This window comes from Mesocricetus auratus, unplaced genomic scaffold, assembly GCF_017639785.1.
Source record: "Mesocricetus auratus isolate SY011 unplaced genomic scaffold, BCM_Maur_2.0 Super-Scaffold_4256, whole genome shotgun sequence".
NCBI lineage: Eukaryota > Metazoa > Chordata > Mammalia > Rodentia > Cricetidae > Mesocricetus > Mesocricetus auratus.
In genome coordinates this window covers 99,108,662-99,129,501 of record NW_024429182.1, presented here as the reverse complement: position 1 = coordinate 99,129,501, position 20,840 = coordinate 99,108,662, and the positions used below count along the sequence as shown (strand labels likewise).

General features: G+C 49.0%; 1 protein-coding gene across 3 annotated transcripts in view; it reads left to right on the top strand.

The window, feature by feature from the left end:
• The window catches only part of Map6 (microtubule associated protein 6), a 75,316-nt gene that overhangs the window by 47,835 nt on the left and 6,641 nt on the right, over positions 1-20,840 (top strand). For 2 of the 3 annotated variants that reach the window (XM_040758221.1, XM_021229505.2), the window contains 2 exons: positions 6,840-7,053; positions 8,779-8,975. In XM_040758221.1, the coding sequence (XP_040614155.1) occupies positions 6,840-7,053; positions 8,779-8,975 (411 nt within the window). The remainder of the gene's footprint in view (positions 1-6,839; positions 7,054-8,778; positions 8,976-20,840) is intronic. The other variant, XM_040758226.1, reaches the window with a different exon arrangement.

The following is a 20,840-nucleotide window of genomic DNA, read 5'->3' as shown; positions in this document are numbered from 1 at the left end:
TTTTCTTTTTTTTTTTTTTTTTTTTTTTTTTTTTGGTTTTCCAAGACAGGATTTCTCTGTATTGTTTTGGAGGCTGTCGGTCCAGCCCGGCCTCGAACCCACAGAGATCCGCCTGCCTCTGCCTCCCGAGTGCTGGGATTAAAGGCGTGGGCCACCACCGAGTGGCTATTTTGTATTTTCTTGATTATTTATAGTATTGAACATCCCTTACGTGCTCATGTGCTCTAAATATTCCTTCTTTAATGAAATTTCCCTAATTTTCCTATCTTAAAATTGGATTGCTTGTAAATACATCAGATACTATTCAGCCAACATTTTCTCTCAGGCCATGGCTTCTCTTTTCATGGTATCTTTGGAAACCAAGATGCTTATTTTATTTCATTTTATTTTGGTTTTTTGAGGCAGGGTTTCTCTCTGTAGCTTTGGAGCCTGTCCTGGAACTCACTCTGTAGATCAGGCTGGCCTAAAACTCACAGAGACCCACCTGTCTCTGTCTCCTGAGTGTTGGGATTAAAGTTGTGCACCACCACCACTCGGCTAAGATGCTTAATTTTCATGTATTAATTTCATCATTTACTGACTTCAAGTCTTTGTTCTGTGTTGACACAGTCTTACTCCGATGTTCCAGCTGACCTGGAGCCTCCATGGCTCTGCCTCTGAGTAGTAGATTATGGGGCCGTGTGATTACCACAACTAGCCTGTTGAAAAGATTTGCTTTTATTTTGCGTGTATGAATGCTTTGCCTGCATGCACCATGTGTGCCTGTTGGATTCTCAGGAGCTGGGGTTATGGATGGTTGTGAGTAACCATGTGAGTGCTGAAAATTTCAACAAGGTGCTCCCAACAAACAGCCCTCTCCAGCCTGGCTTTCTTTTCTTTTTCTTTCTTTCTTTTTTTAACAGGGTTTCTCTGTATAACAGCTCCGGTAGTCCCAGAACTCACTCTGTAGACCAGGCTGGCCTCAAACTCACAGAGATCCACCTGCCTGCGCCTGCCAAGTGCTGAGACTAAAGGCATGCACCACCACTGCTGGCCACCTGGCCTTTTTAAGTGCTTAATTGTGATGAATTTGAAGTTAGCTTTCTCCCTGACCTTTTTTATTTTTGTGTCCTACCAAAGAAATATTTGCCTACTCTGAGGTCACAAAGATTTTCCTCTGTTTTGTTTGTTTGTTTCTTAGAGATTTATGATTTTGGGGGTTTTGTTTTGTTTTGGGGTTTATAGTCCATTTCTAAATCGCTGTTGTCTACAGCATGAGTGAGCAGCAGAGATTTGTTTTCCTTTCGTTCAGATATCCAGCTTTCCCAACATCGTTTGTTGAGAACTTTTCTCTATGAATTGCCTTAGCACATCCATCCAGAACTAACTTATAAGCCACATCTGTAAACTACACCTGTAAACCACACTTGTAAGCCACATCTGTAGACCACACCTGTGGGCCACATCTGTAGACCACACCTGTAAGTCACATCTGTAAACCACACCTGTGAGCCACACATGTAAACCACACCTGTATGTCACATATGTAAGCCAACAGTTTCATGAGAAATGCTTAACACCACTCAGAACAAAAGAGGGGACCTGTGGGTGGTGGTGGTCACTTTCCTGATGTGAATAGTCTCAGGTGGCTGAGAGTTACCAACATTTGGCAATCAGTTCACCCAATCTCTGACAATCTGTCAGCTCTGTAAGCCAATGCGAGTCAGCTTCAGCACACCAAAGTGTGCAAAGATGAACGACTGCTCTCTCCTCCCCCTTCCCCATTCATGTGCACACAAGGCTGTCTGCATGCGGGCAGCACATTCGGTTGCCATAGCGTTCTAAGTTTTGAAATCAGGTATCATAAATCCTCAAAATTACTTTGTCAATTTCTTTTCATATTATATATATAGCTTGCCATTTCTAGAAGGAACTCTCCTAGGATATTGATAATGGTGGCTTTAGTTTATAGACCAATTTCTAGGTAATTGCCATCTTAACAATATTGAGCCTATTCATAACAGCTCTTCTGTTTCTGCAGTTGTTACTGTTGCCTATTACTAGTGCATGTGAAAATATCGGGTTTTGCACTTCAGTGTGATCTCCAGCAACCTCACTAAATTTCATTCTTCTAGCAGCTTTGTATTAGCTCCCCAGTGGATTGAACTGATTCCTGGTTTCCATTTTCAGCTACCATCCTCCTGGCTCTATAAATGCTGCGAGCATGGGCTTTCTTTGTTTGAGACCATTTACCAGGTGCACAGGGACCTGTGAACTGCATGCAGCCTATGACAAGACACCGATGGCAGCTATGTGCAGAATGCCACTTCCTTAATGAGAGCTCTGGTGCTTTGACACCTGTCATTCCCAGCTGTTACGCATGCCAGATCCTTCCATGTATGACATATAGCTTTGAGAGAGAGGAAGAAAGAGAATTCTTTCCTTGTTTAGAATACTGTTAAGGCATTCTATTCACATGGTGTAATCAATTTGTTTGATCTTAATGGACAAGAGAAATCCCTAGTGATTGGAGCACTGGCATTCTCTGTATGCACCTCCCTTCTGCCGTCCACACAAAAACACTGAGATGCTTGCAAGCATGTTCCCAGGCTCAGGTTCGAAAGCTGCTCTCTGACCTAGCTGCCTCCACAGGAATCAATCTTCCTTTCCCTCTAAAGAACAAAGGCTCTCCAAGCTGCTCTAACCCTGAGCCCAGAGTCGCTCTGTTCCTTTTAATCTACAAACCCTACTTCTCCAAGCCACCTCCTGCGATAGCTTGGCAGCTGACAGTGCCTCACTGATGCCTGTGCCAGGGTTCATGACCAAGCCTGCTTCCTTTCGAGGAGGACATGTTAATTTAGCAAATGCAGACAAGACTTTTGAACAGAGACTTGCTATGTTTCCATGGCAACATAAATTGCTTATGAAAATCTGTAGGAAGATTTGGGACCATTACAAGTTTGGTCTTCTTCTTGCATAAAGCAACTGGGAAATGTTGAAAACTTTATTGTGTAGAGGCTAGGGGACAAACTTTGATTTCCCAAGGATTTAGATACATAATAAATAAATCTGAGGCGTGTGGGAAGAGAAATGAGAATTTTACATGATGTAATTGGCAGCGATCATTATTCCAAGTCCCCACCACCATGAGGAACATGTCGTTTTTCTCCACAGCAGTGAAACTGGATTCTTGTACAATCCTATTTCACTGTTACAATTGTCAGTCCTTTTTATACTGGAAACAAAATCATGGCTTCTATCCTATTCTATCACGATTCTTCCTTCCCGAGGTCACACCCTCTCCCTGTGCTCCAGCTGCTGCTGCCCCCCCCCACCTTTGGGACTTCACTCATCAGTAACAGGGTTCTCACAGCTGTCTGTGGTCTGTCCCTCTGCCCTTGAGTTAGTACAGCCAAATGTGCTTAAGTGGGAGAGGGCTTTACTAAAGTAGAGAACAAACATCCGTTTAAAGTGGGTTCGGTGTCGGAGGCCCAGTTTATCAGTTATTCACTGGGGGCTGCTTTGTGTGATCTGACATGAAACTCACTCAGCAGTTAGCCCAGTCCTGGGAGCTGCTGTCCTCACTCTGCCCACCCTTGTAGAAGTCAGAAGTATAATCATGGCTGCATACATATCTGATTGCAACCGTTTAAATTTCCCCATCTGACAGCAAACTCTGGGGAGGCGGAAGCTGCATCCATGCCTGTAATACAAGGCACCTGAAATAACCTCTCTTAAATAAGCAACTCTAATGAAAACTAAATATACTTATTATCTAATCGTCCACCAAGGACTTTCTGATTCTGATAGGAGCCCGTATTCTGCCTTTTAGCCCTTACACCGGGCCTGCATGAGCCAGTCTTCACGTGGCCAGAGGACTGGAGTTGAGACTATTCTTCCTCCTCCTTTCTTCCTGAGACGGGTTCTCACTATGTTTGTCCTTGAACTCACTTTGTAGTCCAGGCTGGCCTAGAACTCACAGATGTCTGCCCCACCTCTGCCCTCGGGGTGCTGATTACACCAAGCCTAAGGATTTCATCTCTGCTCAGTAGCAGTGTCTGTGTTTACCTGGGCTTGCAGGTCTTGAGCTTTCCCGTGACAGCCTGTGTGGCTTTGCTTCTCCTATGAGTTGGACCTACATAGTGCATCTTTATCAGCTTGGCTGGGCAGGAAGCTTTGCTGTCTTGTTTTCATTTGTATTTCTTACATGGATTATAGATGGATGTGCATATGCATGCATGTGCCTCCGGAGGCCACAGGACCACCCCAAGCATTGCTCCTCAGGTGCCATCTTTCACTGGCCTGGAACTCACCAAGTAGACTAGACTAGCTGGCCACCAAGCCCCACAATCCACCCTTCTCTGCCTCCCCAGCACAGGGTGAAAAGCACATGCCCAGCCTGTCTAAATGGATTCTGGGGGGTCAAACTCAGGTGCTGGTGCTTGCAAGACACCATCTACAGACTGGGTTGTCTCCTTAGCCTGCTGTGTTTCTCAAGGCCAGTGTGTAACCAGTGTGTAACTTACTGTGTCTCTGGTGGGAATTTCAGTTTCTGTGTTTAGCTCCCACCATTTCTTTCTCTGCTGAGGTGCAGCATGGAAGCTTAGTTTTAGGTTGGGGTCTGTATTAGAATCTGTTGCTTTGCAATGAATTACTCCAGAGCCTTGCAGCTTAAGGATTAGAGACCAGAAAGAGCTAACCAGATGGTTCTAGTTCTAGGGCCATGTGAAGGCTGGCATGGGCCTAGGGTCTACTTGTAGCTTGCTCAAACCTCTGGCTTTAGCCGAGAGACCCCAGTCCCTTGCTATCTTCTTGACGCATGTGTATAGTGTATTTTGGCCATATTCACTTCCCGTCTCTTGTCTCCTCCCTCTCCCGATGGTCCCTTTCCACTTGTCAAATAGATCCTCAGGGAAGGGGGGGGGGCTCATGAGTCCCTTCCAGTAGCAACCTTTAACAGCCTATACATGCTTAGGGATTTATAACTGCTTATGAATCCTTACGAGCCGTACTCCCTCTGCGACAGAATGTTGATGAGCCTATAGGTCTCTTTGACTCACACAGCAGCTTGCTGTCCCCAGAGAGAGTAAAGAGGAGCCTGCTAGGGGCCTTGTTAGGGGGGAACTCTTCTCTGTAACACGACATTGCCCAGGGGTTTCGAGCTAACAATATAGCCAGATTTAAGGGTGGTTGTGCCCTTATGTAGATGGGAAACTAGGAGGGAAGAAGACATTGAGTGAGAGTTGGGAGCTTCCTGTTCCTTCAGGGGCACCCTTGGAAGTTACCTCACTTTGGCCATATTCCATATCCTCCCCAGCCACATTAAAGAGGAGGGCCTTTGAGTTCCATCTAAGCTAGAGTGCAGGAGAATTTGGGGACATATTGTGGAATGAGACACAAATGCCCTGTGATGCTTCTTGTCGGTCCTTTGGGGAAGACCCGAGTCTTCCTGTTCAGCAGTTTCCAAGGAAGTGGAGGCTGCACCCCTGTCTTAGCAGACGAGGACTACATTGAGAGAGGAAGAGATGTGAAGGAACAGGGCAAAGAATTCTTGACATTTATGACAATGAAATACAATTACACCAGAGCTGGCTTAATGGTTATTAGTTTAGGCAGAAAGCTACAGCTGGGCCTGTTACAGAATGTTCCCTGAAAGTCTCACTGATGTTCAGAGTTGGGGTGACTGAGCTTCTCCCACAGGGTCACATCCCAAGTTTGATACAAGAGACTCCCCACCCACACGATCTGTGAGGAGTCACAGGATGCTTCCAGGACACTCTTGGAGGAAGAGAAACAGTGTTAAGGGGTCATGCTCATGTCCCTGAGAACTGGTTCTAGAAGCTTAATGGCTTGGAATTTACCTCTTTGATATCAGGAGATCCAGGCCCGTCGTACCACAGATCTGTTTGGCAGGCAGGGCTCTGTCCTCGGTGTAGGAGCGTCTAGAATCTTCAGTAGGCAGTGGCAGCCGGAGCACCACAGGACCCTGAACCAACAGCCCTGACCTGTGTGGAGACCCACGTTGACTTGGGGGTCATGGAGAGCACGATGGCTTGGGAGTCAGGCATGAGAACTTGGATGAAGCTAAGGCAGGTGGAGAAGGGAAGAGACAAAGAAAAGCACCAAAGAACCCCTGAAACCCGGGGGCTGGGTGCCACTGAAGGAACAGGAAGCTCCCAACTCTCACTCAATGTCTTCCTCCCCTCCTAGTTTCCCATCTACATGAGGGCACAACCACCCTTAAATCTGGCTATATTGTTAGCTTGAAACCCCTGAGAAATGTCGTGTTACAGAGAAGAGCTTCTCCCTAACAAGGCCAGCAGGCCCTCCATGATTGTTCTAGTCTTGTGTACCCTTCCCCAGCAAATGTCAACCCAGTGGCACCATAAGAAGCAAGCATGCGAGGGATCACCCTGACACCCTGAAGACTCTGACAGCAAAGGTTCCTCACTGTGAGAAGTAGGGAAAGAAGGACTCGAGGCTCCTGCCCCTCGTACTCAGGGCCTGAGTCGATCTCTCCACCACCACACACAAGGGGGCAAGGAGAACTTGGTAGCTGTTGCAAGGCTGCAGTGTGCCTGCCTCAACCTAGTCGGAAGCTCTTAGTCTCGCACATACAGGCATCCTATGTTCACTGACCAGGCTGGGTGTCTCGGCCTCCAATAGAGACTGGGCACACAGACCTGAGGGTATCCTGGATCTCCTGAGTCCAGGCCTGGGAAGGACCCTGAGATCTCTACTGCTGTTCCACACCTGGCCACAAGCATGGATCAGGGACCCAGGTTTGTGTGTAGCTGGGGTGGGATACATTTCTCTGCTGTGTGATGTTTCTCATCACTGATGTTTTCTTTGACTCGCAGGAACGAATTCAGAGCATGGACAGACGTCAAGCCTGTGAAACCGATCAAAGCCAAGCCCCAGTACAAGCCCCCAGATGACAAGATGGTCCACGAGACCAGCTACAGCGCCCAGTTCAAAGGGGAGGCCAATAAGCCCACTGCAGCTGACAATAAGGCCATGGATCGCAGAAGAATACGAAGCCTCTACAGCGAGCCTTTCAAGGAATCCCCAAAGGTGAGACAGCGCTTGCTGCACAGCCTGGAGGAAGCAGAATGGGGGGTCCCTGGCTGGCCCCCCTGATGAGTCTTACCTTTCTTCCTCAGCACACAGGCCCAGGGCCGTCTTCAACAGGTACCTCTGTTAAGTTCAAAGGGCACATTAGGAAGGAGCATTACATAAAAGTAGCTTAACATTTGGAACACCAGATTCTGTATTTGAGAAATGCAGAAGAAAAAGAACAGAAAAATCTCACCTGGGTGCTAAGGCCCCCTGTTCTAAAGGAGCTGTGCTCCAGCCTCTGAGCAGCTGGCCCAGGGTGGCAGCCCCTTACCTGGCCTGTTTTGCAGATGCCATTGGCTCTGCAGCTTCTCCTGCACCCTGCTCCCATCCCTGGAAGGGTCCTTCCCTCCCAGTCTCTGAAACACATCTAACTTCACTCATCCCTCCCTGACCAAACCCCACCCAACACAGTGCCTGTGTGTCACAACGCCCCTGTCACATGAGCACGAGAAGTGTTCCTGGTTATTTATCACTGAAGTAGCAGTTTCTGAATGAGGATTTGGGGTTGGTTTGTTTTTATGCTAACACTGCTATACCTAATTTCATCTCGGTATGAGTTTGTTAACAGGAGAAGCATGTTGGGCAGAGCTAGCAAAGTGGGCTCACAGGACAGCTCCCTGTGTATCAGGCCAGATGGGGCTGGGCACCTTTCCCATGTGTAATAGCCAAACATGTGTGGGGACCAAAATAACCGGCCTTTCTCCACTTTTGCCCTCAAGTCTAGCACTCAGTTGGCATTTCCATTATGCCAGGACCAATTGTAGCCAAGGTAACAGACTGACCCAGTTTGTCTGGGATGCACCTAGTCCTGGAAACCCCCACCCCAATCCATGCAAATCAGGATAAGGTAACTGGACCTCAGTTAGTGAATGGTCCAGCCTGGGAGGCCCAGTGCTAGCTCTATCCATCCACAGATGAAATGGGCTCCAGGATATAAGTTGGCATTGATGGAGAGAAGATTCCGAGTGAGGAAGGAAGTCTGGGGAGCTTAGGGATGGACAGCAGAGTTTGGCATATCAGCCCAGCAAGCCCAGTTACTCCAGATTTCTCTGAGAAAGAGAAAAACAAGACTGTATCTTCAGAATGAGAGGAAAGATCTAGAGGAGAGGCCTGGAGACTGGAGTGACTGCATTGGGGAAGCAGGCAAGATCCAGCCAGAGATAATATATGGCTAGTAGAGCCTACTGCCTGCCTGGCACTTGAGTTGTTCCGAAGCTCTGCACTCCCCACCCCAGGGATGAACCATGGTTCATCCCCATGAATGCCTGCCTGCTCTCTTCATTCTAGGACCCAGGTGACTGAGCATCTGCTCAAAGAGCTCCTCACCCTCACTGACTACAGCAAACCACATACCTGGGCCTGGGGCGAGCAAGGAGGGACAATAGATTCTGTAACTATTATCTAGCCCACCACCTAGATGGACTGCTCCATGGAAGAAATGACAGGGCAGGGAGCATCAGACAGGGGAGGGTGCTGCTACAGGCTGCCTGTGGATGCAGACAACAGAAACCAGATGAGCAGACATGGTTGAAATTCTGCCCTCACTTTGCCTGTCCACTCTGTCACTAGTCACTATTATTCTTTTGTTAATGCTTCAATGTCTTTCTCTAAATCCCCTCTCCCATCCCCCCCCTTTTGTGTTTCTATATTTGTGCTCTGTCTGTCTGTCTCTCCATGCAGGTAGAGAAACCTAGTGTTCAGAGTTCCAAACCAAAAAAGACCTCAACGAGCCATAAGCCCCCGAGGAAGGCCAAAGACAAGCAGGTGGTATCGGGCCAGGCCGCCAAGAAAAAGACCACAGAGGGCCCCAGTGCCACCAAACCCGACGACAAGGAGCAGAGTAAAGAGATGAACAATAAACTGGCTGAGGCGAAAGAGTAAATGTCACTGCACTTTCCTCCTCCCCCCATCTCCCCTCTATTTAAACCAACAAAGAAAGGCCACAAAATTAATTAGAGACTTCCCATCTGCCTTGGTTCCGAGTGTCACAGGAGCCCTGTGGTTGGTTTTTTCTGGGAGGAATCATGTTTCACAGCCGACTGAGGCCTCTGCCTCTTCATATGGGTGGCACAGCACCTAGCCAAGGGTCTCTGGGACACCCGGAAGCATTGTGCACTGGCTATGCACTCCCTGAGGGTCTGGGTTGGGACAGGTCTCAGTTACTGCCAAGTGCAGCTCCTGGTGGAGCTGGGAGTGTCTGCTGCAAGGCATCCTCTCCTGTGCCTCCCAGTTTGCATCACTCGATTTTGGACTTTAGGCAAATATTCTTTCTCAAGTTCATCGGATGCTTGCATGTTACCCAAGTTCAGTTTGGGCTTTAACCATTAGAATTTGTGAAAATGTTAAAAATGAAATCAGCAACAAACCAACCTTGGCCTTACTGTCTATTAACTAGAAGTAACCCTCTCCTGGAACCCTCAGTTAGGAGTGTGTGCCTGTGTTTCGTGCCTGTCAGTGGGCTTTGAGTAGTGTATCAAGTAATAAATAGGCCACCGGCTGGGACTGGCCAGAAGCGGCAGAGTATTTGGAATGCTGAAGCTGTTGTGGCGGGAGCTCCCAGCAGTGGGAGTCCACTTTTCTCTGTTTGCCCTCAGCATACGGCTGATGTTGCAGAACACCCGGTTAACAGAGAGTAGTCAGGTGTACAGATGGTACACAGCATACTTGTGACTTTCTGTTCCTCAGATGTGCTGGTGAGGTGTGTGGACATGCAGCAAGTGTGGTGACACGCCCTCCAGCCCTGAGCCCTTGCTCTTTTTCACAGAGAGGCCAGTGTGCTGAGCATCCCGCCAGTCTGTGTGGTGAGCCCTGCTAAGGGCTGAGCAAGCACCTGTGACTTTTGATGCTTAGAATCAGCTCTCGGTGTGCTCCGTATTGCAGTGTTACCTGTGTGTGACCGAAGGCCCTAGAGTTGTGTTGTAGGAATTAGGGAGTGGTTATGAAAGGAACCCACCCTCCTTACTCATGAGGGAACCCAAAATGTCCACCAGAAAGGTTCTGGTGGCTTATAGATTGCTCTTGTCCTGGGAGTCTTTACTTGCTCAGTGTCCTGAGTAGCTGGGATGGTGCACCCCAGTTTGCTTTCTCTTGTGGTAAAAGTGGTTCAGAGGGAAGGTCTCATAGCCCTCTCCCTCAGAAGTCCCTTCAAATCCCAAGCTCCAGCTCAGTTTCACGGTGCAGACAGTGAAGGTTTCGTTCACCCCTTTTGGGGCTGGTTGAGACATGTTTGTAAATTAACTCACCAGTGCTGTGCAAGCCTTCATTTTAACAGAGCAGACTAGAGATGAAGTCTATGGCGTCACCTGACGCCGTCTTTTCCATCTCAGGGCCTGGACTGTGAGGGAGGCATGCTAGAGAAGGGAGGAGATGCTGACGAGTCGTTGCCACGACTCACAGGTTTCGAGTGCCTGTCCAGAAATGCCTAGAGCTCCATACTGTTTCTGGCTACCTGTCAGCCAACCTTACTGTTTACTGAGAACTCTATCAAGTGCTTCAACTGCTCGCGCATGCTCCTCTCAAATCCCCGGCACCAGCCTGATCTGCTGTTAGTCACGCTTTGATTTCCCTGTAGAATAGCTGTGTGTTTTGTGGATAGAATAAGTCAGAGTTTACAATGCACAGGGGACCCTTCATTCATCGTTTATGTTGTATCTCGTGCCGGGCACTGTGCCGGGCTGGGGGGCAGACAGGTCTCTGTAGTAACACATCCAGGTGCATGACTATCCCACATATGCTGTGACTGAAGTGAGTTGGTGTTGTGCACACTGTAGCTTGCCATAGCTTACCACAAGGACCCCAGAGCCTTAGGGGCTGAATTTCTTACCCTGCCCTGCCTTGAGGCTTTAGGTGACCTGGATAATGTCCCTTTCAAGCTGTCAGTGTCCCTTTCTTTTTCACACACACACACCTATGAAAACTGTTTGCAGTTCACTTTGACTCTTGAATGTTTCACTCCACTAACAAGAAACTTCCTTTGATTTCTACTGTTTACAAATAAAACTCAGCCAGTCTTGTTCTGTCTCCCAGACGTTCTGGACGAAACTGACTGTGGTTCCTCAAGCAGTGTTTGGTGTTGCCTTTATGCGGGTGACCAAGCCTATTCCTCATTCTGTACATTTCTCTGCTGTTCCCTGTTCACCCCCGGAAAGAGGGCTGGAATGGAGACATTTTTTTCTTGGCCTGACTGCAAAACTGCCCCCTAGTTCTGGCCAACTTTCTCTTCTCTGCCCCAGCTGCTAGACAGCACATGTAGCCGTGTCACTCTGAGGCAGAGAGGAAGTGTCTATGATTTTGTGGCCCGGGTTTTGTTGCATACCACAGATTGTCTATGTATCATGTAGTGCACACCTCTCTTGGTGCTATCTCATTCCTGCTGTTAGAAAAAAATGACAAAAAATATTCATGTATAGCCAATTGATTGTGACGTCTCGTGGTCTGTGCTTGCTCAGAAAGCAAACCAACAGGTGTTTTTCCAATTACAAATAAATGCTAAAGACAAACACCACTTTCTTGATCGAATTTCCTTGGTGAGGCCCCCGCTGAGTAGGTAAAGGAAGCCACCTTTGGCAACCGAGCCTCTCTGTACAAGATGAGCTGTGCCCTGCAGTTTTCCCGGGGTCTCCATAATGCAGCTTGCCTCTTTTAGATTGCCTCTCAGATACTAATTGCAAGCAGTCAGAGCTAAATGTTGGGAAAGGCGAAGATGGACCTGAGATGCCCTGGCCAACAAGGTAGTGTAATGTTTTCATGCCGTGCCCCTGGAACAGTGACCACCCGCGCAGCTCACTGCCTCACCAGGGTGGGGAGCTGCGGTCTAACTCTTCCCTTCCTGTGGCCAGCAGCAGTGATGCTCCTGGCCTTTTCTCCTCGCAGGGGTGGCAGAGACACGTTCGCTTGCTCCTTTAACCCACAGTCATGTTACAGGTTGCACCCAGGAGTTGGCTCACTGTGTCGTGCTTGTGCCTGACGTGGGGATGGAAAACATAGCCACCAGAGTGGCTCAGTCAAAGGCCCAGTGGGTCGGGGAACTTGGAAGCCCTAGTGGAGAGTAGGTTTTCCTGTGGGGGTGGGAAATAATGGAAAGCTTCCGGTCAGAGGGCTCTGAGGAGGGTGGCAGGATATAGGTAGTCTGGGCATGTGGGGCAGGTCTCAAGGCAAAGGAGTAGATTCAGGGATGGGAAGGGGCGGGGCTGGTGGAGAATCATATTAGCTCACTTTGTTGTCCTTCTAGTAAAGCAGGAGACAAAGACTTTGCTCTCATGATTTCTCCAACATGTGTCGATTGGATACTGTTGTGTGCCAGGCTCTGTGCTGGGCACTAGGGGAGCCAGGAGACTGAGACCATACCTCTGATCACAGTGGGCATGAAGGAGGAGTCTGTTCTAGCTGGTTCCATGGATGAGAAAGGACTCAGCAGATGGGTAGGTGCTGATCAGGTGAATGGAATGGAACATCCCCAAGGCATGCCAAACAGAGGAATGTGCCCAAGCAAAGGTGTGGAGGGGCCGTGCACTTGACGAGCTCTGGGGATAGATCTCTTGGGGGCGGAGGTGGCAAAGGCCAGTGAGGGCAGTTCGTGGTAGAAAGGCCTAGTGTTACATTATGGGTGGCTACTACCTGGGGGCTCCATGTCACATGCCCAGATTGCACCCATGCCCTGCATGCCTCTGCCATCATGCTTTTTGCCTTACCATGCCACAGCCACAGCCACAGGTCCTTTCTCATTCTATCCAGGAGCCCTATGGTGGCCGCACTTCTGAGTTTGGGAATGCAATGTCAAAAATCAATCTAGGGTATTAATATTTTAAAAATCACCATGTTTGTCTTCAGGAATCATTACTTTTATATGAGGTAGGATATACAAAATCTGCTTAGCAAATAAAGATATAGATATGTATTAGTCAGTTATCCCTCCCCTCAGTTAAGGGAGACTAAATAGTACTGGGAGATAGAACAGGAGGGAATAGAAGTGCAAACAGAGGCAAAGGAGAGAGAAGAAGAATTAAAACTACACATCGGGACACCAAAAGTAAGCCCAGGCAGTGAGAACCAGACTGGGTCAGGAACTGTGCCAGGGAGGAGGTGGGAGGGTAGGACCACCTGGCCTGCTTGGTTTGCACCACCAAGGTGAGCTGGTTCAACCCCACACCTGTGGCTCCTGCCACTGTCCACAGGCCAAACATGTGGATCTACATGTCACATATCTACCTGCATCTTATTCATAGCACTTTCCTAAAACAAGCAACAGCTTGTTAGAATGGGCCACTGTTGCTAAATTAGTCAGAAACATGTTTCAATTCTTGCTTCAATATATATGTGTATATAATTTGGTGTAATTCCACCCAGCATCAGTCCCATGTAGCAAAGGCTGTGGACCCCCGAAGTACCTGAAGTACCTCGTGGTGGTTTCAAGGGCCATTTACAGCTCAAATATATTAGCAGCTCCCATTTCAGATATCAGCATTTCAGGATGTATCCTGTGGGTCACCTGCAGTTAAATTAGGCCTCTGTTCCCTAAAACCACTGTCACCAGCACAGCCTGAGTGGCCATGGAGACAGCAGAAGTGGCCCTCTCCTAGACCACACTTGAGGCAGGTACCCCAGATTCTTGCCTACCTCCAACAGGGCTCTCAGTGCCCTCTAACATGTAAGTCATCTTACTGTACTCCCAGCAGCAGCAGAGCTGAGACTAAATGACTTGGGCATTTTCTCAAGGAGTTTGCCTGAGATGAAAAGTGCCCAGTGACATTGTGGAGTTGGCAGCTGCACACTGGGTCTTCACCAGCCTCTTCGAGTCTTTGTACCCTTCTCTAGAAGGAGAGACACTATAACTCAACTCAGGAGAACAGGTTGTAAGGGACATGGACAGTAGACAGATTGTTTCAGTACTGTGACCATGTGTGATGACTTTCTCATTGATAGACAGAAAAGCAGCTAACTGAGAGCTAGTTATACAGAGCCCGAATGAGGCAAACACTCCAAAGCCAACTGCTTTGAAAGAATTCCAGCTATTGGATTCTTTGGAGTCCAAGGACTGAATGATGTCCGAACCATTTATACTACAGTTTGTTTACAAAGCATTCTTCCTATAAGCATCATAAGACAGGTAACAGATGAATCAGGGAAGCTCGGAGGGAGGGGAGGCCCTGACCAGCTTGGCCCAGCCTGAAAAACAGGAAGCTTAGGGCTGCCTGGGGTATATGAGGTTCCCAACAAGTGGGACCCTTAAGGAAAATTACACCTAAAACACAAAGAGTTACACTGTGGCTGGGCCATTGCAAGCCCTCCAGTGAGCTTGCCCAGCACTTTTAGATACTGATATCTGATGCAAACCAGGGAAAATCAGAATTGGACCAGGTCTTCACACTCCTGTTACCTACTGTGTGATGAATCCAGAGGATGTTCCGTTCCTAAGCAACACAGTTGGTAGCAGAGAAGCCAAGATGAAACAGGCATCTGACACCTGCTGTCGCAGACTGGAGGCCACTCCTTGGTGCTTTTTAATTTCCAACACTGGAGTTGAGCTGAAATGTCTGTCTCTGTCCTCATATGAGTGGCATTGGCCACCTGCCCACTAGGCATCATACTTTATTGTCTCAACAGATGGCCTCGGGTGTCTTAGCTGGGGCCAAGGAAATTTCAAGTACGTAGAAAAGTAAGTTGTTGCCACTGCTGTGGCTGATGCTGCTGGAGGGTTCTTTAGGCTTGCAAGTGTGACCATGTCATCCCCTGCTTGAAACCATCGGCTCCAGCTCCCACGGCCTGCAGAAGCTCGTTCTCAGTCACCACGCTGCTTCTCACCTCCATGCCTTCCCCACGCTGTCCCTCCTACCCAGAATGCCCTTCTCCTGCTTCTCACCTGGCTAACTCATCCTTCAAGACTCGGCTCAGGGGACCGCTCCAGGAAGCCTTGCCTGCACCTTCCAGGCTGGGTAAGATGCTCCCTGTGTGTTTCTTCATCATGGAAATCATCACATGTCCTGTGTCTTCAGCTCATACGCCACCCCCCAACACTGGATCATGCTCCTCCAGGGGAAGGGTCAGCTCCTTCTGTCATCTATGTCCTTGCCCAATGTCTACCACAAAGAATGTCTTCTGAAGTGTTTTTTGAGTGAGTGCTAAGTGAGTGGGTAGGTGAGTGACCACAATCTCCGTGTGCCCCACATTCACCATGGTGCCTCCACAAGGCTTCTTTATTCTGCCTGGTAACTTCCCCTGCTCATAAGAAGGGAGTAGTTGTAGCACACATGTCATGGCCACCACAAAGCAGAGATCAGCTGTTTTACGATGGCCAGCCTCGTTTGGGTCAGCATCCTTTTGCATTTGATGTAGCTACCTTCTCTGCAAAGTCTTAATTTCAGAGAACCACGAGCTCTTATACAGAGTCATCTTAAGAGATGGCCTTATCCCATTACCTTATCTCTGGCATAACAGAGAGGTGGTCTCCCTCCACTACACAGGTGGCTCAGGGTTTGAGCCAGCAGCCCTGGTTTCAGATAGAAGCTCTGTTGTGCTAGCTGTATCTCAGAACCTCGTAAAGCCTCCAAGAGACTGCAATACTAGTTTGCCCCACCCTCCAAATTGATGTGGACCAGTCACGTCTAGTGTGGTTTTGGAATCTGTTCGGTGCTGGACCTCGGAGGTGGCAGCTAGGAAGAGTGCTGATAGCTAGGAAGCCTGTCACCTGTCCCTAATTTACCTCTCTACCCTTTTATTGGGAGGGGCTGAGGGGCTGAATGGAAGGTGGAGCCCCTTTGGCAATAGTTTAATTACCATCGCTTTCCTCACCGTCTTGAGTCACAACAGTGTGGTAGTTGCAGTCACCAGAGAAAGTCACTCTCTCTACAGCAGGACTGAGGTCCAGACCGGCTAGGATGGCTCTCATGGCCTCAGCCCTTCATGGACACCCTTCTCTCTGAGTGTCCTTATAAATCACCTGTGCAGATTCCAGCCTTACAATTATAAGTTCTTTTATACTGATCTTCTCTAAACACTCGGAAACAACCTTGACTACTTGCTGAAGATCCTATCCTTTGCTTTACACTGGAGCGAGGAGCTCCAAAACGTCGATCTGTAAATTCCCAGGAGCCCAGAGTTAGATGAGAGCTAAGCCATTTTTGTCCTGTGCCTCGATCCTATGCATTATATTTTTTAGAGTGTCATTGGCAGTATTATCAGAGTCTTAGCAACCCATTCTGAGGATCAATCCTGCTCTTGACTTGGCCCTCTTAGAGTTAACACAACCGAAGATTTTGTTTTTACAATACTTATTTTTACAATGCTTCTTTTTATACAACTGGAAACTTATTTCATTCTTAGAAGGTCAATATACTTAATGATTTTTAAATAAATTAATTAATAAATTTATAGGGCCACTTAGCCTAACTCAACTTCAGAAACTCATGCCCATGTGGAGAGAAGGAGGCCCAGAACTCTAGAGGGTCCTGGGAACCAGGAATCTGGCCCCAGAATCTGTCTGGCTTTTGGAAGTTGCAGAGCTGGCCCAGCCCATAGGAAAGGGGCATAAAGGAACACTGGTTTGGCTTTTACACCACTTGTTCCCACAATAAGGTTCTTTACAGATAAAGAAATCAAACCCCAGTGATTAAGTGACAAAGTCACACAACTTGTGAGTGTGAGCCGGGTTGAAGCCAGTGATTGAATGAGCTACAGCTCATTCTTGGTCCAGCCTTGGCACGCAACTAAGATTCCTGCTATCGCAGAACACCTGCACCCTCCTGCAAACAACCTTCCCCTGTCCCCTTCTCAGTGACTACAATGACCCTCCTCATGGAGGCCATGGATTCTCAGCCAAATTGAGGGGGGCACACTCACCTGGGAGTAAGCCTTGTGGACGCAACGTCTCCCTTGCTACCTGTGATTCCAGCGCTGTTCCATGTGTTGAGCCACCATGGGTGGACTCTGCCTGACTGGTGTCCCCACTGCTACTGTGCTCAGGTAGGGCTTATGGTGCTCAACGGGGATAGCCCTTGGGTCAGGAAGCTACTGCTTCTGGAGCTATTTTCTCTGTAGGAGAATGTTGCAAACTGGAGGTAAACTTGGGAATGGCACTATCTGGCATGGTAGATTCGGGAAAGGCTGGGGAAAGCACACACTGAGCCAGCACTTCTTAGGATCTGTTTTAGAGGATGCATTCTCAGGAGATACAGTTGGGAACTCAGAACTGAGATCTGCAGAGGTTATCAGTTCCAGCCAGGCCTAGCCAGCGGCAATGCAGGAATACTTGGTTCTGAGGCAAGATGTATTTGGGTCTGTATGCAAAGAGAGGAGTGAGCTCCTCCATGGAGTCCTGGCATTGCTTGTACTGTCTGTGCAACACTAGGCAACTTAGACTTCCCTTCTGAGCCCCCTTTCCTCTTCTGGAAAATGCAAGCTAGAACAATTCCAAGCTGCAGGCCTCTGCATTTGAAAACCAAACGCTGTATCATACGGAAGATTCTCTTAAGCTGAGATATCAGGGTTGAAGAGGACCAGAGGACCAGAGATCCTGAGGCAAGCATAGCTAAGAAAATGTGTGTGTCCTGTACTTGTGGTCGTTAGAATTTGGTTTGTGCAAGTTAGCTTTTAGCTCCTCACTTAGGACGCCAGCTCTACTGAGTACCAGCCCATGTCACAGCTCCCTGTTCCCAACTATATTCAGTGGCCACATACTCAGTAGGCAAGAAAGGAGCGAAAGTGCAGAGGGAGGAGAGCAGCTACATGGCGCATGCCCTTAGAGGGCCCACTCTCGAGGCAGCTACTGCCTAGATGGGAGGGGCAGCTGCGGAGGACTCGCGGCATGGAGTGGAAATGGAAGATAGTTCCACTGGGTAGGTGTCCCAAGAACTGAATCTTCATCTTCATCCCTGAGGAGGATCTGCTGGCCAGGCAGGCAGGGAGAGCGGGAGGGCCGGTAGTTAGAGGTGGCATCAGAGCTAAGGAGTTGTGTTCTGTTTGGAGGCCATGTCTGCAGCCTAGCTGTCATTTCTGAGCTCTGGCCCTGAGTGATGGGAGCTGACTGAGACCCATAAAGGATAGTTGTCTGGAGGGCGAGGGCAACTGAGCCCTTGTCTGTGGGGTATATGCTACCCAGAGAAGCTGGGGAAAGGACTGCCGTCTCTCCTGGAGTACACAGTAAGGTGGCTCAAGGAGGATGGCCCCAAGTGTCAGACACAAGTTGTTGTCCAGGTCTAACCACCGACATACCAGGGAATATGGACCCATACCAGAGCACTAAAGACAACGAGGGCCAGGAAGATGCCAGCAGAGAACCAGGAGGCTTGATGGCCCCAGGTACCTTTAGTCTTCTCTGCTGTCATGGAGCAGAGAAGAAAGGTTTCCCAGAGAGATCCTAGAGAGAATGTTGACTCTGTTTGAAGAGATGCAGGCCAATCAGGGTGAGGGCCAGGCAGGGGTGGTATGGCTCATGTTCACTGGTGGTGACGTCATGTTCTGAGCGTGTGTCTGGGGCTGCTCCAGGCACAGCCTGGGTCTCACTTCTGTGCTCCTGGCACAGGGTCTAATAGAGTGGACACTCCATAGAGTTTGTCCAGTAAGTGGATAAAAGAGGGGGAAAAACAGAGAGCAAAGAGAAAAGGCCACACCCCAGCTATTGTTGTCCTACCGTGCCTGCCAGACACTGCTGGATACACTGAAATGAACAAAACATGGCCGACAGTCTAGAGGGAGAGGCAGACATTACCAAACAACACGGTGATTACCAAAGTAGAGGCTCCCACCAAGTCCTGGCAGAGTAGGAGAGCCCTCCTCATCTGAGAATAATGAGCCTTCCAAAGATGGTTTCCTTGGAAATGCCCCTGGGGGCTGCATTTCCCATCTCTGAATTTGTAACCAGTGTATCCAGGAAACGTGAGCATGTGTATGGGGCCCTGGAAGCAGGCAGGGAAAGGACAAAGCTATGGTGTCAGTCTGTCTGCCGCCCACCAGCTACATGGTGCTGTGGCATGGTTGGCCTGGCCTCTGCTTTTCAAGTCCTGTGTTCCAACTGTGTGACTGATTTTACCTACTCACCAAGTGCTGGAAGGACCATAGTTTGGAGCCCAGCTTGCCGTCCATTACCTGCAAGGCCATGGGAGGACCTGCTTGTCCATCCTCTCCAGACAAAATCTCTTTGGGCTGCCACTCACCAAACACAACCTATGTTCCAGGAGTCACTCTGTGAGCAGTCTACCAGCCAATCCCCTTTTACGGATTAGGAGAGCAAGGCTTAGAGAATAGTGTGCCTGTGGTATCAGCCTGTGGTGTCAGTCTGTGGTGTCAGCCCGTGGCTAGGGAGGAGGGGGTCAGCATTAGAGCCCAGATCTTCTGGCCTGGAGCTAGCCCTTGCAATTCCCTGTGGGTGTGTGTTTTTACATTATGTGAAACAGTATAGGGTTGGCACAGCCTGGCGCACAGCTATTGCTTAGTTAATAAGGGTCTTTTTCTCCCTCTTTGCTTTTCCTGGACAGGACTCTATGCAACCAGGCACATTGGCCCATCACTGATACAACTGGAGGAAATGTAGGAAGAAGGATTAGACTTGTGGAGGAGGGGAGGGAGGGGGACATGAACCAGTGGCAGCCAGTGCAGCCCAGGGCAGGAGGCAGGACTCAAGTAGCCTAACTTCTAGATTCTGTTTTTCTTCGGGGTGTGTGTGTGTGTGTGTGTGTGTGTGTGTGTGTGTGAGAGAGAGAGAGAGAGAGAGAGAGAGAGAGAGAGAGAGAGAGAGAGAGAGAGAGAGAGAGAGAGAGAATATTTGAGTATTTGCTTTGTTGGTGAGGTTTGGGATTTTTTGTTTTTGAGACAAGATTTCACTCTGTGACCCAAGCTGGTCTAGTATGTATCCGCAGATGGCTTTGAACTGACAGCAGCCCTCCTACCTCAGCCTCCTAAATTCTGGGGTTACAGGCACCCATGACCACACCCACTTCCAGATTCTGGGAGAATGGATCCAGTGTCACTGTACTCTGGAGGCACTGACTGTCTCCATGGAAACAAGAGGCAGAGAGTGAAGTGTCTGAGACTCGATGCGTCACACAGCCTTGAAACATTAATTTGAAATAGGAGAGCCCAGAAAAGATTCTTGTTCATCCATTCACCAGACAAAGAAGCAGCCCTCTAGTTTGACCCTGTCCATGGGTGAGATGCTGTTTAAGACGCAGATAATACCATTGTGAGCAAAACAGACCCGGTCCCCTGTTTCTCTTGGGAAACATCAACCCAAGAGAGTACACAGTAATGGACTAAGAAAAGGGATGGAGAGAGCTGCCGGGCTCCTGTGGCCATGACTAGGGTCAGGACAGGTTCCCCAGGGCAGCAGCAGTGAGCTCAGAAATGGTGCGGGGTGACTGGGTATTATTCATGGGAATATCGTGGAGAGGGGCTGGAAGACTTGGCCAGTGTAGAAGCTGGAAAATGGGAAGGATTGGGGCACATGGGCAGGAGAGGGGGTGCACAGCTGTCCTGCTTCCTGGCAGACCTTGCTTTCTATTCCCAGGCAGGAGAAGTCCCTGAGGGGTGAGAGCAGGAAAGGGGCAGGATTGGACCTGCTTTCCTGGGGAGTCTCACCTCAGTGTGGAGCATACACTGGAGGGCAAGAAAAGACAGAGGGGAACCGTGCTCTTGTGGCAGGCGGGAGGGGGTAGATAAGAGGAGCTGGGATGGATGGGACCTGATGGAAGGAAGGAGGAGTCTGAGGGGCGTGAGGACACCTGGCTTGACTCTGCTGGGACCATGAGCACAGA